General features: G+C 42.2%; 1 protein-coding gene across 5 annotated transcripts in view; it reads right to left on the reverse strand.

The window, feature by feature from the left end:
* MLC1 (modulator of VRAC current 1) overlaps positions 1-13,765 on the reverse strand; it is a 39,066-nt gene that overhangs the window by 14,670 nt on the left and 10,631 nt on the right. For all 5 annotated transcript variants that reach the window (XM_065555094.1, XM_005286101.5, XM_042844255.2 and 2 more), the window contains 2 exons: positions 11,276-11,329; positions 11,092-11,193 (listed from right to left, as the gene is read on the reverse strand). In XM_065555094.1, coding sequence (XP_065411166.1) covers positions 11,092-11,193; positions 11,276-11,329 — 156 coding nt within the window. The remainder of the gene's footprint in view (positions 1-11,091; positions 11,194-11,275; positions 11,330-13,765) is intronic.

Consider the following 13,765-nt stretch of genomic DNA (forward strand, 5'->3'; position numbering starts at 1 on the left):
CTGATGAAAAGCACTATATAAGAGCTAAGTATTATTACTATGATCAAAATACTTTAATCTCACTACAGTTGGCAGTACATAATAGTATGGTAATGCAAATTACCATGCAACTTGAAAAAAAAATGGTTACGTACCTGTACAGTAACTTTTTCTTCTAAATGTTTTGTGCACATATAAATTCTACTGCAGGTGTATGTGCACCCAACGCACTCGAGTCAGAGACTTGCCAGCAGTACAACTAAATTGTGCATGTGCTTTTGTTCTCCTCATGCACTGAGTCTAGGGCATAAAAGGGGCTTGTCTACCACCTCCGTCTCCATTTTTTCTCACCGCTGTGTGTCTAGTGTCTGCAGTAGTGGGAAAGATGGGAGGGTCATGGAATGTATATGTGCACAACACATCTTGAAGAACAACAGTTACTGTACAAGCAAGTAACCTTTTCCCTCTTTGGAATGATTGGACACATATATTTTCCACTGCAGGTGACTCATCAGCAGTTCCCTTCCAGGTGGTGGGACTTTGGGTCATCTGCACAGAGACTCTAGCACGAACTTGACAAAGTTGGCATTGTCATGAGAGGCTTGAGCGATGGCGAAATGTCTGGAAAAGGTATGTACAGATGACCACGTTGCTGCTCTGCAGATATCTGTTATCAGAGTGTTGTTGAGGAAAACTGATGACGTGGACTAAGCCCTGGTGGAGTGAGACATAATGCTTGGTGGAGGAGAGACTTTAGAAAGATCATAACAGAGTTTAATGCAGTCATAAATCCAGTCGGAAATATGCTGAATTGACACTAGATGGCCTTTACTCCCTTCGCATACACTACAAAGAGCCAGGGAGATTCTCTAAAGCAGTGTTTCTCAAGCTTTTTGATAACAAAGACTGGCTTGCTGCCTTCTGAAACTGTCAGGGAGATCTCAGGGACTGGCACAAGTTCAAGGACTGGTCATTGAGAAACACTGCTCTAAACATAGTGTGATCTAGATAGAATGCCAAAGCTATGCAAATATCTAAGGTGTGGAGTCTTTCTTTGGCTTTGGAAGAGTGGTATAGGCACCGACTCCGTGTGTGCTCTGGAGCTCAGGAACCCACGGAAAAAAAATTGTGGGTGTTCAACACCCAGGAACCAGAGCTTGAGTGTCAAATGTGATGAATTCTGTGCTGCTAACAACTTCTGCCTTTGGAGCAGGGAGTTTGTTTATAAACAGAGGTAGGGTGATTAAGATACAAAAGGCTTGTCATTAAATTACATTAAGGATCATTAGATGATCCTGAAAGCATTCCCAGTCACTCCAGTTAAAAGATAGGAAATAAAGGGCAGGAATAAATGCTCCATTTTCAGAATGGAGAGAAGTAAATAGTGGTGTCCCCCGAGGGGCTTGTACTGGTCTGGGACCAGTGCTGTTCAACATATTCATAAATGATCTGCAAAAAGGTGGCAAAGTTTGCAGACCATACAAAATTACTCAAGATAGTTAAGTCCAGAACAGACTGCAAAGAGTTACAAAGAGATCTCACAAAACTGGGTGACTTGGCAACAAAATGGCAGATGAAATTCAATGTTAAATCCAAAGTAATGCACATGGCAATATATAATCCCAACTATACATAAAAAATGATGGTGCCTAAATTAGCTGTTACCCATCAAGAAAGAGATCTTGGAGATATTTGCAGTACTCTGGAAGCACTATGTTTCCAGAGTACTGCAAATTCATAAGGATCCATCTCACTGTGCCTTTATCATCCTGAACTCATTCTCCAGCTTCAGAAGACTTAAAAATTATCTCCAGTCATCAATGAGAGAGACGCAACTGAATAATGTAGCTGTCCTTAACGTGCATCAAGACAATACCAGGGAACTAGCAGTAAATAAGATTGCTGACAGTTTTATCCAGAAATCTACAGTGAGACATGATGTCTTTAAACTGGGACATTAGTGAAGACAGCTTGTAGGTGATTGGAATGATTTTAATATACTGTAATTCATGATAATGTAATTAAGTACTTCATAACAACTGAATCATTATTAAAATAGTAAAGATACCAATGATAGATACATTCATTAACTAGAATATGAAAGAAGTATATAAGTATACTGAAAATAGCCTCCTCCCAAAACTAGCAGAGTCCCCCCCCCCCCCCCCCGCAACACACGCTCCCCTTTAAAAGCACCCACCGGCAAAAACAAAAGTTAGCACCTATGAAGAGTGGGGTTTTGTGAAAAACAACAGATAGCGTAATTCAGGTGGAAAACTGATACTACATTTGGCATGAATTTAGGGTGTGGCCTAAGGGAAACCTTGTCTTCATGAAAGACTGAAAGGAGGGTCAGCTAGAAGAGCCTGAAGTTCTGAAACTCGCCTTGAAGAAGTGGTTACCACCAGAAATGCCATCTTCATAGACAATAAAGATAGTGAGGTTGTCACTAGAGGGTCCCAGAGGATTAAGGTCCCATGAAGGTACAGGGTCAGACACAAGCAGGTAGGCATTGACTAGACACTTGAGAAATCTTGAAACCAAAGGCCGAGAGAAAATAGAAAACCCATCAACTGGTGTGTGAACTGCAGATATGGAAGCCAGGTGGACCCTCATGGAACTAAATGAAAGGCAGATGATTTCAGGAGTAATGGGTAGTCAGTAGAAGTCTAACCTCTGTGATGGGGAGATAAACATTAAGATCGCACTGTGGCACTCTGCATCTCATAGCAGCTCCCTGGAACCTCCATATTCACTACTGTCATTTTGTATAAAGTATGCCTTGTGTGGTATCATTTTAAAAGTCTTGATCCGTTGAACATTAATATCCTGTGCTACCATTGTATGAGAAGTTATGAAGTTTTGCTATGTGTGTGTTACTGAAATATGTTGTGAGGTTGGGAAAACCCACAACCAGCCTTTCAGGTACAACTATGGAGTAGCCAGAAGGGCTGATGGCCCATTAAAGGAAATCCACTCCCGACGCCATCCCAGAAGACTTCTCAGAGACAACACACAGACAATGGAGACTGCTTGACCAATACAGACTGCCTGATCCCCGCATCAAAAGATCTTTCCAGCAAGCTGGAAGAAACTATAAAAGAGGGGAAGTGACATTATGACTTGGCCTCACTCACCCCACACTCAACATCTGGAAACACATCTGGAGAACAAAGACTTTGAACTGGGGAGGCTGGTCTCAAGCTAGAAAAGCATCCCAGCCTGTGTATTGAGGAACCATACCATCCTTCAAGATGAGACACTGTTTGATTCAAATCATGTTTAGTGTGTAGAACTCAGACTGCGAATTTATTTTTGTTTCTTAAGTAACCAACTTTGATCTCTATGCTTGCTACTTATAATCACTTAAAATCTATCTTTCCGTAGTTAATAAATCTGTTTTATATTTTACCTAAAACAATGTGTTTTGGTTGAAGTGCTTGGGAAATCTCAGCTCAGTTTACAAAGGCTAGTGTGTGTCCTCTCCACACTGAGGAAGGGGCGGACTGGGTAATGAACTTACACTGGTCAGGCTTCTGACGAGGGCAAGACAGTACAGTTCTGGAGTGCTAGGCTGGGGAGCTGGGAGGAATTGGCTGGAGCCTCTCTATTGTTGGTTCATGAGTGGCTGGGGAAAGCATTCATGTAACTCAGTTGGGTGTAGCCCTGCCTGTGGATGTCTGTGTAAGTACAGTACCTGCCAAAGGTTTGTGGATTAACAACAGCATCACAGCATGAGATGGATACCCTAGGTTGGTTAGACAGAGGGCTCAAGAGTCCAACAGTCCAGGTTTCACCCCAGGTTTCATCACATGCACCCAGACTGAAAATCTCTTTCACTTTTCTGTAGTGGCTCTACTGGAAATCTTTTCTGCTGCTCACTAAAATAGCTTGGACATCTCAGAAGCACAATCTCTCATGAGTATGCAACCAGTGATTAGCTATACCATGAGGTGAAGAGACTGCAAGTTGGAATTCCATGACTTGCTGTGGTTCTGAGACAGGAGATTTTGAATAGGGATAGAGTTATCAGAGACTGGACAGAAAGTCGATGTAGGTCTGTGAAATACTACTGCCTTGGCCAAGTTGGGGCCACTAGGATTAATGTTGCCGTGTCTCTTTTCTGTTTCCTGAATACCCTTGGAATGACAGGTACTGGAGAAAATGTATATAGTATGTGACTGGACCATGAGATAAGAAAGGCATCCATCAGGGATTCTTAGCCCACCCTTGAGCAAATTGTTTTGCATTTATTGTTCAGGTGATCACAAACAAATCTAGTACTGGGTATCCCCTTTGACGGATGATCTGGAGAAGGATGTCCTTCTTCATTGTGGTCTATGAAATCCTTACTGAAGGAGTCTGCAGTAGTGATCCTCACTCCCAGAAGGTGGAAAGCTTGCAGGGAAATTTTGTTTCTTTTGCATAGGTTCCAAGCTGGATAGCCTCTTGGCATAGCTGAATTGACCTTGCACCTCCCTGCCTGGTGACATGAAACATAGCAGAGGTATTGTCTTTGTGGACTTGCACCACTTGGTTTTTGACAGTGAACATAAATGTCTTGCAGACCTGACAAATAGCCTGGGGCTCTAAAGGTTTATGTGCAGAGACTTCCTGAGGTGACCAAAGAGCTTGCACCCAAAGTGGACCAAGATGGGCTCTACAGCCTATCATAGATGCATCTGTTTCTAAGGTCAGTTCTGGAGACAGAAAGGGAACTCCTTTGCACACATTCCCCATATTCAAGCATCTGTCCAGAGACTGAAGCACTCACACAGGGATGCAAATCTGTATGTCCAGAGAGTGCCTCGTTGGCCAAAATACCAAATGGAGCAAGGCCTGCAGACAGCGAAGGTGAAGTCTGACATGCAAAGTTATATATGTGCAAGAGACCACGAGCTGCAGGCAGGAATGCACTCTTGTCATGGGGTTGGACTTGAGGCTTTTGGATGGAGAGGCTACAGACTGAAATCTTTCTGTCTGAAGGAAAGCCATTGCAGTAGTGGCATCAAGGTCTGCTCCTATGAAGGTTATGTATTGTGCTGGTTGCAACTTTGATTTGTCTAAGTTTAGTTTCAGATCCAGTTGAGAGAATATCTGTTTGATGATGAGGATTCTGTTTTGGATCTGGATGCCTGTTTTTCCATGAAAAAGCCAATAGCCTAGGTAAGGAAAACTCTGAACACCTAAACTGTACAGATGGGCCGCTACCACAACATGCAGTTGCCCTGATGACAGCCCATAGGGGAGCACTGTGTACTAGTTGTTGCCTGCTGTGAATGAAAGATACTTCCTGTGGCCAGGATGTATTGCTACTTGTAAGTACGCATCCTACAAATCAAGGTCAGCATGCCAATCTCCAGGGAAGGGATAATGGAAGTGAGTGTAACATCCTGACCTTGATTTTCTTGATGAAACTGTTCAGCTTTCTTAGATCTAGAATGGGACGAAGGCCACCAAACTTCTCTGGGATCAGGGAGTACCAGGAATAGAAACCTTTCCCTCTGTGGTGGTAAGGGACTTCTTCTGTAGTTCCCAGTTCCAGAAGAGAGCATATCTCTTGAAATAGAATGGCTTTGTGAGACGAGTCCCTGAAAAGGGATGGGGAAGGTAGGTTGGGGAAAGGAAGAGAAGTAAATTGGATGACATATCTCTCCTTTACAATCCTAAGCACCCATTTGTCCATTGTAATCCACTCCCAAGCACTGTAACAGGGAGATAGATGCTTCCCAAAGGAAGGGAGAGTGATATGGGCAATATGTAGCCCTCCATAGAATAGTCAAAACATCTGTTTAGAAATCGAAGATGTCTGGTTGAGAAGGACCTGTAGACAATGCCAACCGGTGATGTTTGGGAAGCTGAGACCTCTTTTTGGCAGTGCCTTGTGACCTCTGCTGAAAGGAGATTCCATAGTATGGTTGAAACCTAAAATGCTTTCTCTGTGTTGTTGAAGTGTATGCTCCCAGAGCATGGAGTATTGCCAAAGAGTCTTTTTAAGTTGTGCATGGCATCAGCTGTTTTCTGAGAAAACCATTTAGTCCCTTTGAAGGGCAAATCCTCTATTGTGTTTTGTAGCTCCCACGGGGCTAGCCAAGAGGAACATCTCATGGAGATGACAGTAGCTATAGAGGGTGAGTCCATGTCAGTGCTGCTTGGAGCGATGTCTGAGCAGTGAGGTGACCTTCAGTAATGATGGCTAAAAACTGCTCGCTGCACTCCTCTGTCAATTTGCCAGCGAATCTGGAAATTGTTGACCAATAAACAAACATTTATTGGATAACAATGCCTGGAAATTAGACACCATCATCTGAAGGCTAGTAGTGGAGTAAACCTTCCTGCGACACATATCAAGTTTCTTGCATTCTTTATGCTTGGAGGTAGCCTTAGGTTGTGACTTCCTAGAACATTCACTGGCAGCCATAACCACCAGGTTGGGTAAAGAAATAGTCAAAATCCTTGTGAGGAACCTGGTAGTGTCTATCCACCCACTTTAAATGTTGGGAGGATGGAAGCTGGAATCTGCCAAAGGGTTTTGGCCAGTTCCAGCAAGGCTTCATTAATAGGCAGGACAATTCTTCCTAGGACAGATGATAGTAATATGTCCAAGAGCTTACAGGGGTTGTCTTGCACAACCTCTGATTACACCCCCAGGGATGTGGCCACCCTCTTTATAAAGTCCTGGAAGACCTTGAAATTCTCCAGAAGGGGGAATGTTGATTCTGGGGTGGCAGTCTCAGCCAGAGAAGAGGATATGTGGGAGTGTGGAACACATCTAGGGGTTCCTCCATTATCTCTCCTTCCTCCCCAGGCACTAGAGGAGGCTATGGTATTGTAAAAGGGGCTTCTCTGGAGGACTCCTGTAAAGGAGAAGGGGACCTCCTCCTGGATCACAGCTCCGATGGAGGTCTGGATTCTCTAGAACATCCCAGGACCAGTAAGGTCATGGAGGGTAATACATCCTTTGCTAGTCCTAATGTGGGGTCCTAATGTCTCTAAAACAAGGTATATAGGGTGACTGAAACCTCAGTAGGGATACCAGCCTTTCATGGTCCAAATCAGAGGAAGAGATGTAACTCTTCACAGTAAATGGAGAAGCAGTCCCTGTTGGTGTATGCGGGGGTCTAGATAATGGGCACACCTACTGGTGATCCTATGGCATCAAGGGAGCAAGTGAACGAAACAGGCTGGAACACTGATGATGGAATCAGAGCTGGAAGTGCCAATGGTATTGATGGAGCCAGCGATGCCGACATGGAAGGGTGAGAAGACGAAGACATCAATGCTGCAGAGATTATGCCAACAATGCCAATGGCAGTGCTGGGCATTGCAACAGTGGAATGCACTATAGGTCCTCTGCCACTAGAAAGCCTGCAAAATCAAAGGTAAGTGCTCAGTGACAGTGCCACCAGTGCCCAGTTTGTTGGATGTGGAAAAGACAGATATGATAAAGATGAAGACACCAGTCTTGATGGCCCTGGGGAAGCCAGAGTCAATACTTCTGCATCAAACAGCACCGGGGAAGGCCTATGCTTGTATTTAAGCTCTGAATCCTCAACCAGAGGACTTAATTGAGTACTTCTTGCGAGGCAAGGACTGGGACTTTGACTGTCTATCAAAGTCGGAATGCCTGGAGCACTTCAGTGAGGCTGGCATGGAGAACAAGGATGGTGTTATCCCTGGATTTATGATTTGGAACTGGAGGGGCATTCCTCGTCAATGTGGAATCTGATCTCTAGTAGTCAAGGTCTGGTTCTGACACAGGACAGATTGACTCCTTCATCAGATGCACTTTGAGGTGAAAATCTCTCTGTTTTTTTCGTTCTGGTGGGGAACGAGTTACACACAGGGTATTTGTCCCTCAAAGGCACTTCACCAAGGCAGATAAAGCAGCTTTTTGTGTCCATCCTAACAGGGTAATGACCCTGCAAGTGGCACACTGCTTGAAGCCTGGGGATTCCTTCATAATAAATCCACCAGGGCCCTAGTCTATAACTCCACTAATTACACTATAAACAACTAATAAATTAACTGTATACATTATAAAGGAGTAATTTCTCAAAAGCTGACAAACCTAAGCAAAAGCTACAGGGAGTTGCAACTCTTGCCATGCGGGGTGAGAAGGAACTGAGAGGCAGTCTGTGGACATTCCCCTTTTACACCCTAGGCTCTGTGAACAATGGCGCATGTACCGCCTTGTGGTACTGCTGTCAACAGTCTCCGACTAGAGTGCTCCGGGCGCACATACACCTGCAGTGGAATGTATAGGTACACAATCACTCAAAAGGAACTAGAGCTAAAGGTCAAAATTTTCAAACGTAGGTGTCTAAATTTAGGCACATATATAAAAGTGATCTGATTTTCAAAAGTTCTAAAGTAAATATTCAGAGCTACTGTACTATTAACTTGAAAGCTCTGTACCTCTGAAAATCAGACCAGTTATTTAGGTGCCTCAGTATGGATTTTAGCCACCATCTAATGGTGCAGATGACAGAATAGTTAAAGGTCTGCCAATATTTTTTCTACACTAGTGTTTCTGCTCTTCCTAATCTGATGTAACTGTACTGGGGCTAGCAACAGTCGGAATGTTTTTGGAAAAAGCCTTATATAATACTAATAACAACTAACTTTTATAAAGTGTTCTTTGTGTACAGATCTCAAAGTAACTTACAATACTATGTTAAACACATTCAGAGATACACTCTCTGGGTGCTAACAGGCAAGGACAGAACATTCATTTCCAAATTATTTATTTATATATTGGTGGCTTTCTGTTATACTTTTTAAATGTCTAGCAGATGGCCAAAGAGGTAAGATATAATGGTCACCATTAAAAATAAAGAAATAAAATTTAGCAACATTACCTCATATTGATATCTGAGATACCATATGTATTTTCTTTTCTAGGTATAGGGAATATTGTGTGAATTCGACACCACTATATGTTAGCTGTTTTGTATGTTGACTTTTTAATGGTGATTGCTGAATGTAAGAACAATTCTAATGTGGATGAATTCTTCTTTGGTTGACTGTTGTCAACTTCATTGACTGGATGCCAGTTAACCAGTGAAGAACTCCAAAATAAATGTTAGTCATAAAAGGCTTTTTGTAGGTTTGTTCCTGAGGTCACCTATCAGTCAAAGAAGAAAAAGGAAAAGATCAGACTTAGCCTGAAGATGCAATCCACTAAAATACCAAGGTTTGGGACCTCTCCTCACTTCTTATATTCCAGCATCATTAAAAAAAAATTAAAGCTTGGCTAATCTAAAGATGTCCACCAAGTCAGCTTTTCCTTTCTCTTCTGATCTTACTCTCTCCAATGGCTCTTTCTGAGCATTATTCCAGGCAAGATCTAGAGAAACTTCCATTTAATCAATTTGAAGGCACATGTGAAGGTCTAATTCAAGAATCTGGGTATATGGACCACTATAGGAAGACAACTGGGGAAATGATTTGCATATGTTTTTTTCTTCCAAGTTAGTTGTACAGCTTTCACCCATATAATTTTTATAACCTTCCATAATAAGCCAGCCTTTCCTCTGAATAGGAAGCCTTCTACAGAGACAAAAGCCATGATCCAAAGAGATCCTACACATTGGCGGTGTGTAATGGAGCCTGGGGAAAGCTAAGCCTCCTCAAACCTCACACCTCTGGGGGGGAAGTGGCAGATTACCACATGGCCCACGGAGCCCTGGCCAATTTGAGTCCCCAGAAAAATCTCCCCCCACTACGCCCCGGGGCTAGAGAAGCTTTTCTGGTCTTGAGGCCTCAATGGAGGGGGAGGAAAAAAGTGAGCAGGGGGTGGGGCTTCAGGGGAAAGAGACAGAGTGGGGGCAGAACAGGGGTAGGGCTCTGGGCTCAGAGCTCCGGCCAAGGCCAAGAGCTCCGCCACAGGCCTGGCCAGGGCCAAGCTCTCACCCCCCACCCGTGGCCAGACTGAGCTCTCAGCACCACCCCCCACCTGGGGCCATGGGGAGGGAGGAGCAGAGCTCTCAGCCCTGCCCCGGGCCATGGGAGGGCTGAGAGCAACAAGAGGGGGTGGGGCCTTGGGCTTCACCCACTGCCCATGATCCTACATCTGGCAGACACTCCCCTCCTCCCATGTAGAAAGATCATTGAGTGGTGCCAAGTCGAAACAGTGACTCTTATACCTTCCATTTATCTCAGCTGTCAGAATAGGGAGTGTGGGTAGGTTCTCCTATCATTCCTGGCTAGCAAATGCTCATTGACCTCAGCTGAGGATCTGGCCCAAGTTATATACTCTTTCTGCCTTTTGTGACTCAGAATACTACAGAAAATTTCTGCTGAATAATTCCTTCTGATACATTCCATAATATGTAGGTTTATGGGGCCAAATTAATCCCTGTTATAACTGCATTGACTGAAATAAAATTACACTATTGATGAACTTAGTCAGCAATGTGTTATGTAAAGACAGAGGAGAGGTCAGGAATGAATTTTCCCACAGGTTAGATTGGCAGAGACCCTGGGGTTTTTCACCTGCAGCATGGGACATGAGTCATTTGCAGGTTTAAAGTAGAGTAAATGGTGACTTTGTAACTTGTAACTTGTAACTTGAAGTCTTTAAATCATGATTTAAGGACTTCAGTTACTCAGCCAGAAGTTATGAATCTATTATAGGAGTAGGTAGGCAAGGTTCTGTGACCTGCAATGTGCAGGAGGTCAGATTAGCTCAGGGGTTCCCAAACTTGGTTCACAGCTTGTTTGGAGTAAGCCCCTGGTGGGCTGCAAGATGCTTTGTTTACCTGAGCATCCGCAGGTACGGCCCCTCGCAGCTCCCAGTGGCCACGGTTCACCGTTCCCAGCCAATGGGAGCTGCGGGAAGCGGTGGCCCGGCCCGCGTCACTTCCCGCAGCTCCCATTGGCCGGGAACGGTGAACCGCGGCCACTGAGAGCTGAGAGCAGGCGTACCTGCGGACGCTCAGGTAAACAAAGCGTCTCGTGGCCTGCCAGGGGCTTACCCTGACCAAGCCGCTAACCAAAGTTTGGGAACCCCTGGAATAGATGATCTTAATGGTCCCTTCTGGCTTTAAAGTCTCTAAGTCTATGAGAAAGACAAATACATAGATGGCTGATAATTTTTTCATAACTCACATTTATTGCCGATGGATTAAGAACAAGTTTGCATCCAAACCAAATTAAACACGTTGTTGTTACAGCAAATGTAGAAACAAATAGAATCTGGAAATTGGGTATCTGTAAAACAATTGCAAAAAGAATTTTTTTCAGCTAACCAAAGAATAAAAGATTAATAATCATATAACCTCCAAGCACTTACCACATTAACTTTGTTTCTTGCTATAGCAAAACTCACAACTGCTGAAGGAATACACTAGAAAAAATAAATGAAGCAAAAGATTAATAGAATTGCTTACAAAAAAACCCATAAATGTATGTTAATAAGAATAGTATACATGTTTCTTAGAGGATCTGGTACATATTGTAATAATTTTCCTTTATCCATTTTGCATTAGAAAGTGAATGAATAATATGAGGGAAAAAGGAGAAATAAATAAATCATAAACATATATTCAAATAATATGAAGGGTCAAACAAGCAAACAAAAGCTTGGAGATTCAGATCAAAGGCTGCCACACTTGTCTCAAACGCAACAAGTATGGGTTGTATTTTAATATTCCAGGGGATTCAGAGCAGTAATGAACTACAGTGTCTCTCACTGTTAAGTGTATGCTGCAATAGCTAGGCTTTCAATGAAAGAACAGCGGTCTTTCTGGAGAAATGTCATGCCTTTGTTAGTTTAAATTAATTCCAGCAAGCCTAAAGTTCTAAAGCAGACAAAAGAAACCCTGGACCCTTCGTGTTATTTTAAAGAGACAAAGCCAAAGTTGTTAGACCTAAAAATTGACCAGCTTTCACGATAGTTCAATTTTGAAGATCCTTGTAAAACTAATTTGTGGGATTATATTATGTCTTCAGAACTGTACTTGTGACCCCCGTGACTTCACTGGAAGCTGTTTATATGTGAGGGCAGAATGTGGCCTATAGCGAGTTGTACTGGGAAAAAATAGTCTACATTCCATAAAGGAAAACTTTCCTGAAGAGACCTTATTATCTCACAAGTGTTCACCCTTATGAGGTTTGTATCTCATTGCAGGCTCCATTCCATTCCACACATTTAGGATGTTACTGCAGTGTTAGAAGATATTTATAAGTGAAACAGAAAACTATGAAAATAAAGCTATAGAAAATGGTTTTTAGCCAAAAAAATTAATTCCACATCATCTGTGCTTCCTTCACTAATCATTAGAGCTAGGCAATTTTTTTCAGTAAATAGCAAATTTGCTGAAAAATGCATTGTGGAGGGCACAGACATATTTGTGAATTCAGGTCAAAAATAACCCTGGGAAAAAAATATCTTGGACATGTCAAAATGTTTCATTTCAACATTTGCAAAACAACCCATTTCTACCCTGTTTGGAAAACATCCATTTTAATCAACATTTCATTTAGAAAACATCATTTCAAATTAACATTTCATTTCATAATGTCCTTTTGAATCACCATTTGAAACACGGTGGTCAATGTGAATAATATTTTTTTGTTTTTATTGTTTCAGTGAGAAAAAAAAATTCAATTTGGGTCGAAACTAAACAAATGTTTTTTTCCAGATTTTTTAGCTCAGCCACTGAACCAAAAAAACAATTATTTTTTTCAGCTCTATTAATCATCTTCTGTGTCCAAGGGATATTTTGGGTCAAATCCCAGCCCCACTGAAGTCAATGGGAGTTTTACCATTGACTTCACTGGGGCCAGGGTTCACCCTTTGAGTCCCACATTTGTACAGTGTCAATTTGCCAGTGAGAACCAGTATAACAGCAGATTAGCATTTAGCTAACATGCTCGATAGTGTCTCTCCAGCACTTAATTTACAATTTTTAACGTTAGCAAAAAAGGAGGGAACATTTTTAAAGGAAGAAAAATGATTAAATGAGTGAAAGCAACAATCCCTTCCCCTCCCCCATGTTAACATTAACACAGGGCCTAATCCTGCTCCCACTGAAGTTAATGGGAGTTTTGCCATTGATTTCCCAATTTGTAATATGTTGGTAAAGACTTTATACTCTCTTTTTGACCCATGAGTCTGACCAAGTTGCACTTGATGCAAGACACAAAGAGAAGAGGCAAAGTGAACCTTAGAATACTTTTGTTTTTCTCCTGTTGCACTCTCTGAATCACAATCTCTTCCCTGAGCTGCTTCTGTGGTCATACAGCTACACTGCCCTTTACTCAGAATAAAGTATCAGTCTTGCCCTAAATTAGAAACAAGATTGCTACATATATATATATATATCACCAAAATAACAATGACACAGTAGAGTATTTCAGTATACAAAGGAATCTGAGCTAACTTCATCATACCCATCGAGATCTAAAATGGAGATGATAAATGCCATAGGAAAAATTGACCATGGTTGTGTATAGCTTAACCTGATCTGTTCTACCAACCTTATTCTTTAACTCTCAAACTGGTGTCTGTTGCAAAATTTTGATAGATGAAAAAAATTACCACAGCAGTGGAACAATATCATAAAATCCTATCTTTGTTGTTCAATGGTTAGAGTGTCAAATTATTACAGATTTTACTAATAAAGTAATAATATTTATAGAACACCTTTCATTCTGTTAACATTTAGATACCTTGGTAACGTACACCTTATAAAACCCAAGAGAGAGAGAGAGAGAATGAAACCCATCTATCATAATAGCATCTATCCACCAGATACAATATACGGTGAGGGACCACAAG

The sequence above is a fragment of the Chrysemys picta genome, chromosome 1, assembly GCF_011386835.1.
Source record: "Chrysemys picta bellii isolate R12L10 chromosome 1, ASM1138683v2, whole genome shotgun sequence".
Lineage (NCBI taxonomy): Eukaryota > Metazoa > Chordata > Testudines > Emydidae > Chrysemys > Chrysemys picta.